Below are 17,753 nucleotides of genomic sequence, written 5' to 3' on the forward strand. Positions count from 1 at the left end.
GGTTGACTGGCTGGCTGGCTGGCTGGCTGCCTGGCTGGCTGGCTGGCTGGTTGACTGGCTGGCTGGCTGGTTGACTGGCTGGTTGACTGGCTGCCTGGCTGGCTGGCTGGTTGACTGGCTGGTTGGCTGGCTGGCTGGCTGACTCGCTGACTCACCGTTGACATGGCTTCAGCCTGGTCGTCTGCATGGCCCCTGTACTGTCCCAGCATCCGGTCAACTCTGTTTAGGTTCCTGCTGGTGTCCTGTATCACAGAACATACAAGATGGTAACTTTTATTGGCGGCTGGCTGAGGTTGGTGGCTGGGGTCTGGTAGACTGGAGGGAGGAGGACTGGGCTCCTGGCTGGGGTCTGGTAGACTGGAGGGGGGACTGGGGTCCAGGCTGGGGTCTGGTAGACTGGAGGGGGGACTGGGGTCCAGGCTGGGGTCTGGTAGACTGGAGGGAGGACTGGGGTCCAGGCTGGGGTCTGGTAGACTGGAGGGAGGACTGGGGTCCAGGCTGGGGTCTGATAGACTGGAGGGAGGAGGACTGGAGTCCTGGCTGGGGTCTGGTAGACTGGAGGGAGGAGGACTGGAGTCCAGGCTGGGGTCTGGTAGACTCAACTGGAGGGAGGAGGACTGTGATCCAGGCTGGGGTCTGGTAGACTGGAGGGAGGACTGGGGTCCAGGCTGGGGTCTGGTAGACTGGAGGGAGGACTGGGGTCCAGGCTGGGGTCTGGTAGACTGGAGGGAGGAGGACTGGAGTCCAGGCTGGGGTCTGGTAGACTGGAGGGAGGAGGACTGGAGTCCAGGCTGGGGTCTGGTAGACTCAACTGGAGGGAGGAGGACTGTGATCCAGGCTGGGGTCTGGTAGACTGGAGGGAGGACTGGGGTCCAGGCTGCGTGTATGTTTTCCGCAACGGAGTTCGGTTTCCGGGTTCCTCTGATTGGCCGTGACCCCCACGTGACGCTGCCGCTCTGCTGTGTGTTGTGTTGCAGCGCGCACCAGAGCGGCAGAGGTCCCTGCCTTCCTCAATTTATACGCATGGAAGTATTGACTCGTTAACTGGAATATGTTGTGCCTTTACACATATGTTGGATTATGTAATTGGTTTGTCATGACAAACAAATTAAAAAAATCGCGATTTACCCGCTGGCTACAACACACTCAGAGGCAGGAATACTAAGCTCCCCCTTAAGCTCCAGGAGAGAGGCTGAAAACCCGCAGTTCTTGCCCGACGGATGGGAGCCGAATCCCCGGATCCGATTTGTCTGATGAATACCCCCAAAACATGGAGGTCCCGAATGCATGGAAGTATTGATTGCGCCGTAACGAATAATTAAAAAAAGATACCGTTAACTGGAATATGTTGTGCCTTTACACATATGTTGGATTATGTATGGCTTTGCTCCAGCGGACACCAGAGCTCAGCCAGCGGCGAGAATATGCTGCCGCGAGCGGCATGGCTGAGCTCTGGTGTCCGCTGGAGCAAGCCAGAGACAGCCGGCGATGCGATATTTAATTTGTTTGTCATGACAAACCAATTACATAATCCAACATATGTGTAAAGGCACAACATATTCCAGTTAACGAGTCAATACTTCCATGCGTATAAATTGAGGAAGGCAGGGACCTCTGCCGCTCTGGTGCGCGCTGCAACACAACACACAGCAGAGCGGCAGCGTCACGTGGGGGTCACGGCCAATCAGAGGAACCCGGAAACCGAACTCCGTTGCGGAAAGCATACACGCAGCCTGGCTGGGGTCTGGTAGACTGGAGGGAGGACTGGGGTCCAGGCTGGGGTCTGGTAGACTGGAGGGGGGACTAGGGTCCAGGCTGGGGTCTGGTAGACTGGAGGGAGGACTGGGGTCCAGGCTGGGGTCTGGTAGACTGGAGGGAGGACTGGGGTCCAGGCTGGGGTCTGGTAGACTGGAGGGGGGACTGGGGTCCAGGCTGGGGTCTGGTAGACTGGAGGGAGGACTAGGGTTCCAGGCTGGGGTCTGGTAGACTGGAGGGAGGGGGGACTGGGGTCCAGGCTGGGGTCTGGTAGACTGGAGGGGGGACTGGGGTCCAGGCTGGGGTCTGGTAGTATGGCCTCTGCACTCCAACAGCTGTGACACCTGTCCCGGAAGCAGCAGGGAGAGAGTGCCCAGCCTCTGCACTCCAGCAACGCTGGGGTTCCGGCCAATTCCAGCTCAGAGAGACGGCAGACCCTGAGTTCAGCCTCGGTGGCCCAACAGCCGTGGCTACAGCCTCCCCAGCCATCGCTGGAGTCCTACCCAGTGCCGGCTCCACGGTGGTGGTTCCCAGCTCTGGCAATGCCCCAGCAGTTCCAGGGCCATCTCTACTGCCAGCACAGCCAGCTCTGGGGCCTCGCCCAGTGTCAGCCGCGCGACAGCGGTCTCCAGCCCCTATAACCTGTTCCCCAGCAACCCAGGAGATTGATGCTCCAGCCGCTGTAACCTGCATCCCAACCACAGCAGCCCAGGAGATTGGAGCCTCCAGCCACTGCAACCTGCATTCCAAACCCAGCAGCCCAGGAGGTTGCTGCTCCAGTCCCAGTAACCTGCATCCTCCAAACCCACATACCCTGCATCTCAGCCTCAGCAGCCCAGGAGGGTGAGACTCCAGCCCCTGCAGCCTGCACCTCAGCTCCAGTGAGCCCAGAAGCCTGTGCATTAGCCCCTGTTGCCTCAGCAGCCCAGGAGGTTGCTGCTCCAGCCCCTGCAGTCTGCACCCCAGTCTCAGTGAGCCCAGAAGCCTGTGCATTAGCCCCTGTTGCCTCAGCAGCCCAGGAGGTTGCTGCTCCAGCCCCTGCAGCCTGCACCTCAGCTCCAGTGAGCCCAGAAGCCTGTGCATTAGCCCCTGTTGCCTCAGCAGCCCAGGAGGTTGCTGCTCCAGCCCCTGCAGCCTGCACCTCAGCTCCAGTGAGCCCAGAAGCCTGTGCATTAGCCCCTGTTGCCTCAGCAGCCCAGGAGGTTGCTGCTCCAGCCCCTGCAGCCTGCACCTCAGCTCCAGTGAGCCCAGAAGCCTGTGCATTAGCCCCTGTTGCCTCAGCAGCCCAGGAGGTTGCTGCTCCAGCCCCTGCAGTCTGCACCTCAGCTCCAGTGAGCCCAGAAGCCTGTGCATTAGCCCCTGTTGCCTCAGCAGCCCAGGAGGTTGCTGCTCCAGCCCCTGCAGCCTGCACCTCAGCTCCAGTGAGCCCAGAAGCCTGTGCATTAGCCCCTGTTGCCTCAGCAGCCCAGGAGGTTGCTGCTCCAGCCCCTGCAGTCTGCACCTCCGCTCCAGTGAGCCCAGAAGCCTGCGTGCTGGCCCTCGCCACTGCAGCCCAAGAGGTCGCTGCCACAGCCTCTGCATTGGGCTCAGGGTTTTCTTAAAACGTTTTTTTTTGGAGTTCTATGTTTGGTCGAGAGAAGACCTGGTGTTTGTGTTGAGAGTATTTTCTGTTTACTAAAGTTTAATAAAAAGGACTGTGTTTGGACAGTTTAAAGCTTCCTTGGCCTCTGCCTCTCTCAATCCCATCACAAATACATCCATGCAACACACAGAAGAGTATAGCCTCAGAAAATCAATTGAACCCTTCAGACAGGGAGCCACAGTTATTTTTTACTTGGAAAGTCTATCCAAATCACTTAGGGGGGTGTGCGAACGTGATAGAACACCAGAAGGTACCGGTACTCAACCTCTACTCTATTAAACTACAAATGTACACAACTCCCAATCTGTAGATAATAAAGTCTGAAAACAGTGAGTGTTTAGCTGAAAACCTAAAAAGGATCTGTGTGCTTCTTTGTCTTAACTAGTGTTGAAGAAAAACAGACATTTAAAAAAACACCTTAAAAATCATATAAGAAATAATGGTACTGTCAGTTAAGTAAACATAGTGGGTGATTGAGAAGACGGGTATGTGTGATTGGTGAACTTAGATATTTTATTATAATATTTGTATGTGTTATTGAGGTGTGTTTTATTGTATTGTATTGATTGTATTGATTTTATTGTATTGATTTGTGTGGACCCCAGTAATAGTAGCCTATGCCTGTGGCAATGGCTAATGGGGATCCGAATAAACTAAACTTGTCTGAGGTATTCAATTATTTTAAATTCCCTGCCTATGCTTGTGTGTACCCATTCTACAATCTGTTAATAACGTTTTCATTCATTCATCATTCATTCAATGTGCATTGACTCAAAATATCTGAAAGGTGGAATCATTGAAATCAAAATGTATTGACTCCCAGTACCTAAGCGAAAAACAATGATGAAGAGGTGAGAGGAGGACTACCTGTAAAGTGCTTGCCAAGGTGTTGATCTTCTCTGAGATGACTGCAGCCCCAGTGACTGTGTGGCTGTCTTGGCTGCTGGGTGCGCGCCGGGCATCGCGGCCCCGCGGTCTGTGTCGCCGCGCCCTGCCGTCGTACGTGTCCGACCCGCTGGACGATTCCATTGTTGTTCGGTCCAGCAGCCAGCAGGGACGTCTGTGATGTGTGTGGGGGGGACAAGAGAAACGACTGATGATGAGTCAAATCATGTGATGATTAGAAAAACGCTACAACTAGCTAATAGTAGCCAACTAATCAGATTAGTATTAGGACCTTTATAACAATAGATAGTTTAACAACAAGGACACTACCCAGTTATCTAGTTAGCTCCCCCTCACCCTGACAACTAAAATCTAGAAACAGAAAGCGAGTGGCCAGCAAACCACAACAGATTAAACTGTCCCACTCCCATCATCATCAATCTTGTCTTATCTTTGAGCATCTTGTTGCTGACGCTGCTCCTGGGTAGCAACAGGTGATACAGGGGAACTAACGTTAGCTAAGCTAGCTAATACAACTAGCTGCCAGACAGTGCATAGAATGAAAATATCAAAGGGCACTGCTTGTATATCCCAATGTTAACAAGATGAAAATAGTTTCGCAAATCCTACCAATATGATGTAGCTACATAGGAACCGCAGGCAGGACGCTTTGCAGGCGAGATAACTGTTCGTTTCTCTCTGCTATGGCAACTTGAACTAGCCGCCTCCGAACAGGAAGACAACAAACCACACGTTTCAAGGGGAGTAGGGAGTTGTAGTTCATCAGGGAAGCTGTAGTGTGGGGACATTGCTGCATGAGAACTACATTGTCCAAAAGGGCTGTGTTTGCGCCACTGATGGCGCTCTCTGGTGAAAAGACGTGAAATCCACTGGTGACCGGTAGGTCAAACCAATCAACCAATCAAACAAACAAACAAACAAATATTCAACAATGTAACGTAACAGCTATGATTATAAAATACATTATATAGATCATGCGATCATTGAATGAATGAATACAGTAGGCCTACAGCTCAATACACACAATTGTTAAGGGGATGCAGACCAGAGAAAGACTTTTGTCTTGTTTACATCAGGGTCCCCCATTTTCAATTCATAGTGACATTTATTTGCTCTATTATTATCTATTTTAGGTCTACTTTTATATACTTTGGTTCAAATGCTCCCTAGGTTAGGCTACCTGTCTTCCAGCCATACGCTGTTGATAAAAGCGCAACTTCTCCAGATATAATGTTTTTCTCTGTCCCCCCAACCCCCTCCAATGTACAGTAAATTACCAAGTATGGTTTTGTCAATATTCCAATGTACAGTTTTGCTTGTACAGTGCCCCACCCACCCCTCCTACCCAACCCCCCCCCCCCCCCCCACCCAACCAACCCCCCCCCCCCCCCCCACCTACCCAACCTCCTACAGTTTCTACGTCAAATGTACACTCTCTTTTCTAGACTATTTTTGTATCACAAACAGTACTGTATTTGCAAATCTGGTATGTCATAAATGTATAGATGTAATTGATTGATTGATTGATTGATTGAAAACTTTATTAACAGATTGCAGAATGGGTACAATACAGTACAGCTCAATATCACACAATTGTTAAGGGGAGGATGCAGACCAGAGAAAGACTTTCGTCTTGTTTACATCAGGGTCCCCCATTTTCAATTCATCAGGAACAGTCATATCAGTCTGTATGTCATGTGTGTCATATATGTTATGATGAATTGAAAATGGGGGACCATGATGTAAACAAGACGAAAGTCTTTCTCTGGTCTGCATCCCCTTAACAATTGTATGTATTGAGCTGTACTGCATTCTGCAATCTGTTAATAAAGTTTTCAATCAATCAATCAATCAATTCAATCAATCAAACCATCTCTCATATATAATATATAATAGAATAGAATGATGAATGAATGGATCTAAAATATGCAGGACCCACTTCGAAATGTACGCCTGAGGGAGAAGCAAAACTTCAATTCTCGTGTCTAACACAAGAGTGCCTCAGAGAGAAGTCTACCCACTCAAGCAAGACCACCTCCGAAACCACAGGGCTGCTGTCAGACAGACAGACAGACAGACAGACAGACAGACAGACAGACAGACAGACAGACAGACAGACAGACAGACAGACAGACAGACAGACAGCATCCCCCTCACAGCTCATAAGCAGCGTGTGGAACCACTAAAGGAGGACTGTGCAACTACACTCCAAAAGAAAGTTTCTTCTACCTGAGGATTTGCAGGCAAAAAGCCCGAGCCTGCAGGTGAGAACAACGGGACGATCAGCAGTCAGGGGGCAGCGCACTATAATAAGGGACATACCGGTATTTGATAGCGGCGGAGCCGGGCAGAGAGGAACACAGAATGCAGGTGATAACGTGCGCGCTGTTTACTCTCGTCACGTTACCCATCAATACCTCGGCGGAGCCTGAATGTTGCCCATCTGTCTGCGAGTGCTCGGAGTGGAAGACCTACACCATCTCCTGTTTTGATATTGACACCCTCCCGAGATTTCCCGCAAGCACGGAGACGCTGTAAGTATACTATAACATATTTATTCACCAGAGTGTGACGTGTGTGTGTGTGTGTGTGCGCGCGTGTGTGTGCGTGCGTGTGCGCGTGTGTGCGTGCGTGTATGAGATGTTTTATTAGTATTCGTATAATATTTTTTAATTATTTGGAGTGAAATGATGGCATACAATTTTTTAGGCACATTTTTTAATAATAAATATAGGTGAATAATTCATTGTAATTGATTGATATGAAAATTGTATCATAAACCCATGCATTGACGTCATGGAGTTTTATCAATAACATTACTGTTGTCATCCATCAAACATAAAAAGTTTGAAAAGTAAAAAAAATAAAAGTATTTAAAAAAATGAGAGAGAGAGAGAGAGAGAGAGAGAGAGAGAGAGAGAGAGAGAGAGAGAGAGAGAGAGAGAGAGAGAGAGAGAGAGAGAGAGAGAGAGAGAGAGAGAGAGAGAGAGAGCAACACAGATATGTCAGGGCTTTACTTGGGCTTGCTTGCAGGATTTTGCAAGGCCCTAAGATTGACCCTTGGCCTTCTGCAGTAGGCTACAGTTTAGCAGGTATTATAGCCTGTTGGTACAGGACAGGCAGGTATAGCCAACCCTACAGTAAGTCAAATCAAGTCAAGTCTATTTGTTTAGCCATTAGCCAAAACATTACGAGCCCACAATGGAACGCTTGACTTGACTTACAGTATTGTTACAGTGCACTATGTTGAGGTGAGGATGATGGGGGACACTCTACCTTGTGTTCATTACATGGGAAAAACAACTGATTATTTAAGTCTGTATCAAATCTGTCTCATTGACTTTAAAGTCAGCCACTGCACTAGGGCTTCATTAAAGTCAGTTGTCTTAGTCCACTATATGTTCTTCATCAAATAGTAGTTTTTATCCTGTTGCGTGAGGTATTTCTGGAACATGATTCCCACCTCATCCTCATTTTAAAGAGGCATTTAGATGACTTTCAACCTGAATCCTGTCATTGTGATGTGAGGAGGATGTGATAATAGGACGTGGAACTCACTAACATGTTCTGTCTCGAGAGATCGCTGCCGGATGGTACAGTATCTCCCGGAGGAGAGCAGACCTCTAGTGAACAGCAGACGCTATCTCATCAAAATACTTTACACTGTAGTCGGCCCAACTCGAGGAAAGTTGAAGAAATATTTGAGGAAATTACAAAAAAAAATGACTAACTCTTAGTAATTTTTCCTGCCAAGTCCATTTCCTCACCTCCCTTCTAATGTTCTACAGCTATATAAGCGTGTGAACAAATCACTCCAACAAAGGTCCTTTGCCCCAAGCTACATTGTCCATAATGACAAATTCCTTGTCACAGTGTAGGAAATGGTATCATATTAAATGTTGATTCAGTGAGCTCTTGAGACGTTTTATGACTGATTATCACATGTCCTCCTCACAGAACGCTTAGTACAACATACAACATTCTTCAGTCAGGTTCAGCTCTACTCTGCATGGAGAGTGTATAGTATAGTTACAGTATTGTACATCCAGGGACATTAAGTAAGAAAACATACGTAATTCTTCACTTCAAGGGCACCTTAAATATCAAAGATCCTGTAAAAACAAACGAACAAACAATCAGACACGCTGGACCAATTTTCTCAAGGATAAGCCTATTCTTTTTCTTTTGTCATTCAAGGTTTTTATTTATTTTCAACTTACTGTAGAGGGTCGAGCCCATTTATTTCAGAAAAAGCTGTTGGATTTGAACAATATTGAAAAGTGGACCCCAACCTATACCATGTGAAGGATTCAAGATTAAATTCCTTACAGCTTAATGGTGTCTGTGTTCCATGACATGACAGCAAGAAGCAATCAGTCAAGAATCTGGTGGTGGTGGTGGTGGTGGGGCAGGGGGAGGGGTTTGGGTAGACATGACGTAATACGATGGTTAAGATTGCTCCCTCTTCAGGACCTGTGCAAAAAAGAATTGCGCGGCTCCTACGGTTTCTTCTTCTCTGGTAAAAGTTTGTGTGAAAAGAAAAGTGGGAGTTATGCAACACGGAGCCACCTGGTTGGCCGTGACCTTGAGTGATGGAAACACACGCCACTCAGAAGCTCTCCATGGCAGATGTGGAAAACACTAGAAGTTGAGAATGGAATAGAAAGGACATTCCCACCTTTCAAAAATCTAAAACCTCTTCAGTGGTCATTTGCCTGGAACAGCAGCGATACGAGCCAAATAATCTTTAATAATGTCGTGAAGGGAAAATTGGTTGTATTTGGTACAGTGCATATAAGACTAAAAAAAGAAAGTGGGGGAAAAACGATGTGTTACTATGGGAACTGTAATATTCTGGTGGCGGTTGTGTCAGAACATATATTTGTTTGAGTCCACGCATGAACCAGTGAGCTTTTCCATGACAACTTCATCAGAATTCTACAGCAGCCCTATTAGCCGCGGCATTAGAATATTCTTAAACGAGGACAAACTCGTACTGTCTCCATTTGCTGTGACATTATTATTAATGCACAAACGTTTCAGCGGCATGGCTTTCAACAGGGTGTGGAGCATTGCCGTCACCACAGAACATTAACTCACGGACGAAGGAGCGTTTCTATCTATTTTCCCCACCATGTCGATCTGTTGTAATTAAATGTGTAGAAAGATGTGTAGGCTATTATTCTCTGCCATATAGTTGACCCAGCGTATTTGATTGTGATGACAGGAGAACTTAATGGATAAAAGGGAGACATCCATGAGTGGTGTTTACATGCACGGCCGGCCCTAGTATATTGAGCCCTAGGCACAATTTCAGACTGCAGCCCCCCCATACCCCCCACCCTTCGTTGGGACCCTGTTGTGAATGGCTGGTATTGAGTTTTCCCCCATCAAAACTTCTAACAGAATTTCAATCACATCTCTAGTTTCAGATGATACCTGTATCTTCAGTGAGTGTTTTACTTTTCTTTCCCAGCAAATTCTTCTTCTTTTAGGCCTGGCAGGTGCCCCTTAGTGGATAGAGCCCTAGGCCATCTGCCTATGCCCAGGAATGGTCCTGTTTACAGAGACACAGTATTCAGAATAATACATTGTATTATTGGGGGTGGGGGAGGGGGCATAATGTGATGCATCCACTTTAAAGGACAATGCTTTATCTGCTCAGGCACCCTCCCCTGTTAAAACTGAATGAATCATGCGCATAATACTTTATATAACATTGTTTCTCCAATTCTCAAAGGACAGGTCTCTGAGATGCTGCTTAGTGGTCCGATCTCATACAAGCGGTCGCTAAAGGAGGTGATTGCTTGCAAACTCCCCCGAAACAAAAAGACAACAAGTTGCCATTCCCCACTGAGAATGAAAAGACTGAGAGACATAATGTTTGTATAAGTCCTTTGCTGAATGCTGGTGTATTTCGTGGCATCATGTGACATGTCACAAGAACAAGGAGGATTTGGAACCGGACATGTGTGTCATGGTGGGTCCTGCAACATTTCACCAAACGAGAGACACACTCCCGCTTCCCCCTGCGCGTGTCACTTACCAGCGTCTCCACGGACACAGCATTGGAAGCGTTCATTGCATTATGGAATGGTACATGTAATATGGGAGCATTTAGTTTCAGGAAACTCTGGCTACTTATTTGTTACCCATCCATCTGGCATTTCCCGGGGCGCTGGCGTTGTCAGCTCCCGGCTGCAACTCAATCCAACCGGGGCGACCGTGCAACAGTGAAAACCACCTCAAAAGCAGCCAAATATATATATATTTCTCCTGAACTCTTAATTCAACATGACAGACTTCAGAGGTCCTTAAGGCAAATCTGTTATGTGTGGCACAGTAGGAAAGGTCACGGGCCACCAAAGTCAATAGGGTTCTTCCCCCTCAGGGACCATGACTGTCCACAGCAGAATCTAAAACGATTTGAATAAAAACCCTCTTCACGTGAAGAATCTGTTATGGCAGGATGTGTTGCAGTGTTACGACGCTGTCATATGGCGGATATAACGATCGTTAGAATTGCCTCCGGAATGGATTAAGGAGGATTTGATAGGGAGGGTCAAAATGCATACTTCAAAGGAAGCTATGCAGCGGCGATTCCCAAATGAGCCCCTATATTGATTCAGACCAGGCTATGGCCTAATATCTCCTTTCGTTGGCCACATAAAACAATCCTGGAAGGCCCTGATGGAGGGCGCTGCGTCCAGCCCGTGTTGTAATCCACATTCTTCTCCTCCAGTTTGTTTGGAACATTCCTCCACCCTTCACCCCTCTACCAGGACCCCCCCCCCCCCCTTCACCCCCCACCCCCCCACTCCCCGGATGCCACTCCTCTGCACCTCTCGGAGCACCCCATCCATCACATGAAATTAACCCCCAGACCAGTGCTCCAATTCAGACGTCGCCGATGGTACAGACCTGGTCCCCGCGGTGCCACGGCATTCCTGCCCCCAGAGTTTACCCAGGGCCCACCGGAGGGGAAGAAGGACATTCAGGCGGGCTGATAAGAATATCTCACAAAGCAAGCCCAAAATAGACAACCATGGCAGGCAGGGCCCACCTGCATGCACGACGCTGGATGTGGATGTTCTGGCAGATGAGGCGTGAGGCTGATTGACTGTGGTGCACACACACACACTCACGTACACACGTACACACACACACACACACACACACACACACACACACACACACACACACACACACACACACACACACACACACACACACACACACACACACACACGGGTGACTCCACGGTCATAGAGTAGAGCCAACAGAGTTGAAGACGCTTGACTTTGGGGCAGATTAGTGCTCTGGGTTCGGGGCGGTTGGGAGGTTGACTGAGGATGCTTTTTTTTTTATATGGATTCAATTGTGTTTGTGTGATTTGAGTCCCTTTGTGGTGATCTCATTTGAAGGAAAATATTTGATTTGGGAATATCTGCTAAATTATATTATTATATGAGCTATTATCTTTTCAACCAGCAGGATGTAGCCCTATACACATCTAATTGAATCACAGACTGTAATGCATTGGGGACAAGGGAGAGTGGTTGTGTGTCAGAGTGTCTGACTGTATGTGTTTGTGCATATGCAATGTATTAGCTTGTGTGTTTGTGTGTGAATGAGTGCGCATGGCGGGATGTTTGTGTGCATATGTGTGTGTGCATAATGCGTATGTTAGTATGTGTGTGTTTTTGCATGAATGAGTGTATGCGGGTGTTTGTGAGCATGTGTGTGTACATATGTGTGCATTAGCATGTGCATGTGTCTGTGTGTGTGTACATGTGTCTGTTGGTGAGTGTGTGTCTACTCAGGTTGTGGAATCGTGTGTGTAACTGAGGGGTACAATTCCCTGACTGTATTAAATAAGTATGGTATCATTAAACCACTACTGCGTTATGTACATTACTACTGGCCATACAGTACACAGGTATATGAGATGAACACACCCACAATAACACGGCTTCACAAGAAATACTGTTTAGAAGAATATTTATTAGCAGCACGAAGATTATCTTACATTACTTATCAAGATTGAGAGTTGCGCTTGTAAGGCGAAGAATGTGCATGAATAGGTCAAGAGCGTAAGTCCATGAGCATATTACGCAGGAGATAATTAATACCACCTGTATCATAAGAATTATATATGGTACACTAGTAGATTAGCTGGAGATACTAAAGGGGTCCCTCCGGTTGTAAGCCAGCAGGGGAGAGGATTTGTCGGTAGCAGAAAGTCTGGGTCAACGAGGAATAAGGAGACTCCAGGTACAGGAGACAGTGCAATAATCCCTTGATCCGTAGACGAACAACAGCTATTCTCCGGTATGCAGTGCCGCATGGAGGAAAGCTAGCCAGCCTCAGAGTACTAGAGGCGGGCTCGACGGTGCTCCTCACAGGGTAAATCCCACACAACAGTGGGTGTAGACGATTCTCCGCTCCAACAGCTACAAGACCAAAGCAAATATAATCCAGCCGAAAGGGGCTCTGTAGTCGTCGGGTAGGTTATCCAGTGTACATATCCACACGGTTCTCGTCTAGGGCTCCTCGGATGACGGCACCAGGTTAAGCCGCCCAGCCTGGATAAGCACACTAGCTCGGTACGATGAAACATTGGTAATGCTGGTCACTGTAGAACGGTAGCCGCACGATACACTATACATAATAGACTATTACTTAATAATAGAATAGGTCGAACTCGACGATCCAGCGTTAAACTCTGACACTTCAGCTATCAATTCGCACGCGGTCTCAAGGCTCTATTTCGGGGCAAAACGGGCCCACTTCACAGCACGTTGTATCGTGGTGTGAGGCTTCAACTTATTGGGTAACATGTTTCGGGTAACTAACTGCTGTATTCACCTGCGCCGTATTTATACGTAAGGTGAACAATCTAGTACCAGCCTTATTTCTGTCTCGTATTCTTGCGCAGAACCGGGCATGTCCAGGCATGTCTTAGCGGTGACTTTGAACTAGACATTGGGGGGTATGGCCGTGGCGCCTAGGGGATCGCTTCCAATAGGAGAACGAATATTATGGTCTGTCCTGTACCAGGTAAAGGGATATTCCGTGTATATGTACAAAGAATATACAAGGGATATCAAACGATATACAAATATTATACATGGGATCTCAGGCAATAAATATATATATTCGGTTTAATCTGACCCTTCGTAACAGTGTGTGTGGGTGTGTGTGTGTGTGTGTGTGTGTGTGTGTGTGTGTGTGTGTGTGTGTGTGTGTGTGTGTGTGTGTGTGTGTGTGTGTGTGTGTGTGTGTGTGTGTGTGTGTGTGTGCGTGCGTGCGTGTGTGTGTGTGTGTGTGTGTGTGCGTGTGTGTGTGTGTGTGTGTGTGTGTGTGCGCGCGTGTGCTGTGCGTGTGCGTGTGTGTGTGTGTGTGAGTGTGCAGGTCTCTCCATGTGTCAGAGACAGAGCCTGTGAGGTGGAAAGGAAAGCACAGACGCTCTTAAAGGCCGTGTAGCGTGACTCTTGGCTCCTTCATGCCCCACAGGCTTGTCTGGACGATGCGTTCAAATACAATATTTACCTTTTACAGCACATTTCTCAAACACCCAGAGAGAGTTCCATTTGAGAATAATTAAGGAGAGGGGGGGGGGGGGGGGGGGGGGGTGGGAGACTTCAAGCAAAGAAAAAGGAAAAAATAAGCCCACAATAGTTCCAGTTCCAGTTTTTTATGTAAAAAAAAAAAAAAGGGAGAAAATAATCAGAATTATTGGACATTAAACAGGAGATAGCTCTTTGGATTTAGGTATCTCTCGTGTCCAAAGCCCCTCGTTGACTTCAGCCAGCGATGGAATCGACCGCTGAACCTGAAATCCCCAAGAGATTTGCTTGAATGGTCACAGATGAGTGCCCGGGTTTAATAAAATTTGTAAAATTAGAGGTGGAGCATTCGACTTGATTAAGGGCTGTAATTGAGATTAGTGGAAACACTGACGGCAGTGCAGCTAATACATTTGTGCTCATCGCGCAGGGAGAGCAATGGAAATGGTTGGAATTAGTTCACATTCTGCAGTAATCAGGTCATGTGTTGACGATGTTTTGGTAAGAAAACACATTAGGAGGACTGTCAGAGTGATCTGAGTGACTCTGCTCCCTGTTTCAACCCAACTGCACTGAGTGTTCTCTCAGGACAGAAGAGAACCGTTTTTAGAAAAAACATTATTATTAGAAAATATTCAGAAATATTCTGCAAGTCTTTGAATAAATGTATAGGGAATTAACCCCCATATTAGACCAAACAGATGCTGGAGGCTTTAGACCCCCCCCCCCCCCCCCCCCTTCGAAGGGAGAGCGTGGGACAGTCTGCCTGTTTTAAATTTTCAGATGAACAATATTTTCAAAGGTAATTATCTAAAGATGGTAAGTTGGAGGGCCATGTACTTTCATGAAGACCGTTGGCGTTAGGTCTGACCTTTGTGTGATGCATCACATTCACACTCCAAGTGATTTGGACTGAATTAAGAGCTGCAGTAAATACATGAGCCGTCCTAAAAGACATTCCAAAATGGACTGATATCGATCTTCGTCTGAAGGGTTGAAATATCCAAGCACCTTGCTGAAGGACACGGTAAAGAGTTTAAGAGAGGTAAATGTTTCTGTGAGAGGACTATGTAAACCTACCAACCACAATTTAATTTAGAATTTTAAACAATATTATGCAAAATGCACTTACCGTCTTCTCCAGAGTCAGACCATAAGATAGATGTAAATTTCCTCTCTGTGCATTCAGTAGAAAGTTATCTGGCTGCAAGCTAGCCTAGCTTAGCACAAATTAATGGAAGCAGATATGGACCACTAGCCTAGCTGTTGACCAAAAACACCTCTCCCGGAGTTTTAAGCTAGTGGTTTTAAGACAACAATTTGATATTTGGCGATATCACACATTTTGCTAACGGTAGAATATGATTTGATTAAATGCAGTATTATGTTCAATATGATATGATATTGTGATCCAGCTCACACAAGCATGTCACCACATTTCTACCAAGTCACAGACATACCCGCAAACACAACCAAAATGAGATTGGGTCATGCAACTTTATTATGCAGCTCTGCTCAACACTTGAAAATATGTAGCATCCAAATAAGCATTCTGAGCTGCCTATTAGTATTGACAATATTATTAGCCTATGATCTGAATCCATATAGTACATAATGTAGTACATTGCATCAATTCGATTGGATTGGCACTTTTTTAATTGATTTATCGACCGCAGGCCTGTAGCTCAGTGGGTGGAGAGCTCCTCACTCAATGCACTGATACTGCCAGGCCCGGGTTACAGGCTCACTTCATTCCATTGTAAAGCACTAAATGTAGCCGTTCATTCAATCAAACTGATTGTATCGTTACATCCTATAGACAGGGCCTTGAGATTGAGTTCCACCGGTGATGGGAGAGGGCAAGTTGAGATGCACAACCTTTTTTGACCTCTCCACCACTTACCACACTGCCTTCCACATCAGAACACGAGAGATCCCACCGTTTGTGTGAACACAGGTTGGCACTGCTGCGTCGCCGCTGCCACTCCCCACTTCAAACTCAATTACTCACCTGTTTATTTTTACAGCTTCTCCAAAATGGCAAATCGATCGAGTACCTCCCTCCCCTTCCCTCCTCCTCCTCCTCCTTGCCTCCAAAGCCTTGCCTCCTTGCTGGCCAGGCTTCACTCCGCGCTCCCTGGGAAAAAAAGCTTTGTTGAGTATTTGGTTTTTTTGAGGCTGCAGAGAAACGACATGGCCGCCGTCAGGGGTGTTTGGTGACGGGGGTCTGCTCTGTGTCGCTCTGTTTGTTTGAGTGTGTCAAAACATGTGCCGCATGCCGGGCGGCCTCTCCGACTGGCAAACACCCGTCCCCCACGCAGTTGTTCCAGATCCGTAGGCCAGATCTAAGCTGCTGAATTACACTATTGTTCCCCCTCTAATGAACCAGCTGCGCCAAGATGGTGGAGCTCCCGGGTTTAGGCTGTTGGTTTTTAGCTGCGACCAGCAGCATGGCTCGCTCTGTTGGTTGTTTGGTTGGTTGGTTTTTCATTCATTGTTCATTATTATACTTCACAAGTGTCATAGTGTGTTAATAAATACAGAAACATCACACAATCAGAACAATTAAGAGCACTTAAACAATAAAATAAACAGAGATAACAATTAAAAAATAATTACATATATTGTGGTGACCTGATTGGTCATCAAGGTTCTAAACCGACCCATAGAACCTACACTAGAATGTCTAGTTTCAGAGTTTCCTGCAGGGTATTCCATGAGGTAGGGGCAGAGAAGCCAATAGCAGATCTACCAAGTTCAGTACAAACTCTGTAAGCCAGTCACTGGATCGTGTACGACAGGGTCTAGTGGTCCATTCCAATAAGTAATATAATTTGGACAGTCTCTAATTAATCCACTAAAGTGTCCCCACCCTCTAGCGGCCACAGTTTTCGCCCTAGGAGGGTGGAATTTGACAAGTGTGTGTGTGTGTGTGTGTGTGTGTGTGTGTGTGTGTGTGTGTGTGTGTGTGTGTGTGTGTGTGTGTGCGTGTGTGTGTGTGCGTGTGCATGTGTGTGTGTGTGTGTGCGTGCGTGCGTGCATGCATGCGTATGTGGTCGTAACTATTGCAGTCGCTTGTTTTTTTTCATTTTGGCTCAGTGCACAAAACATCTACTGTATACTGAATTCTGTCCAGTGCAGACAGACAAAAAAGGGGGCAAAGCAAATGCTTTTGTTCCCTTTTCCACCACAATAGAAAGACAAATCATATCCAAATGTGTCACGGTCACAGGACAGTTGATGAGTGAAGGGAGTGAGTGCTGTGGAGGATTGATTGATTGATTGATTGATTGATTGATTGATTGATTGATTGAACACTTTTTCAACAGATTGCAGAATGGGTACAATACACACAATTGTTAAGGGGATGCAGACCAGAGAAAGACTTTCGTCTTGTTTACATCAGGGTCCCCCATTTTCAAATCATCATGACATTTATGACATACACAACATACAGATATACAGTGAAGATTATACATTCGAGGGGGAAGAAACTGTACATTGGAGGGGGTTGGGTTTGTTTTTGTAATTAAAAGCTTCGGGGCCGAGATTCGATTTTAATTTGAAGCTTCGAGATAAAAAATAAAAATAATAATTATAAATTAAAAGAAAAATTTAATTTAGTTTTAGTTCTTTTTTTTATGTTGTGGTACAGCACTTTGTTCAACTTTGTCAGTGCTGTAAAGTTTAAACCTTTTTAAATCTTAGACAAACGAAACACTTTGCTTTCATGAAATATTGTAAGCCATCATTTGAGGCTTTATAAAACCAGCACAATGAACACAAATCTGTAATTAACAAAGAGAGGCAGAGTTGATTTTGCAGAAAAAAAATAAAAAATAAAAAAAATACATTTATTATTATTTTCTTTTTTTATATAT

The 17,753-nt window shown here is 46.6% G+C and overlaps 2 protein-coding genes across 2 annotated transcripts in view; one reads left to right on the plus strand and one right to left on the minus strand.

Moving 5' to 3' along the window:
- The window catches only part of cep128 (centrosomal protein 128), a 116,140-nt gene extending 111,127 nt beyond the window's left edge, over positions 1–5,013 (minus strand). Inside the window, exons 1-3 of the mRNA XM_084314209.1 lie at positions 4,913–5,013; positions 4,265–4,457; positions 156–242 (exon numbers count right to left, since the gene is read on the minus strand). Of these exons, the coding sequence (XP_084170335.1) occupies positions 156–242; positions 4,265–4,426 (249 nt within the window). The 5' untranslated portion in view covers positions 4,427–4,457; positions 4,913–5,013. The remainder of the gene's footprint in view (positions 1–155; positions 243–4,264; positions 4,458–4,912) is intronic.
- A 1,576-nt stretch (positions 5,014–6,589) lies between these two features.
- The window catches only part of tshr (thyroid stimulating hormone receptor), a 44,865-nt gene continuing 33,701 nt past the window's right edge, over positions 6,590–17,753 (plus strand). Inside the window, exon 1 of the mRNA XM_084313947.1 lies at positions 6,590–6,837. Coding sequence (XP_084170073.1) covers positions 6,668–6,837 — 170 coding nt within the window. The 5' untranslated portion in view covers positions 6,590–6,667. The remainder of the gene's footprint in view (positions 6,838–17,753) is intronic.

This window comes from Notolepis coatsorum (assembly GCF_963971535.1).
Source record: "Notolepis coatsorum genome assembly, chromosome: 5".
Classification (NCBI taxonomy): domain Eukaryota; kingdom Metazoa; phylum Chordata; class Actinopteri; order Aulopiformes; family Paralepididae; genus Notolepis; species Notolepis coatsorum.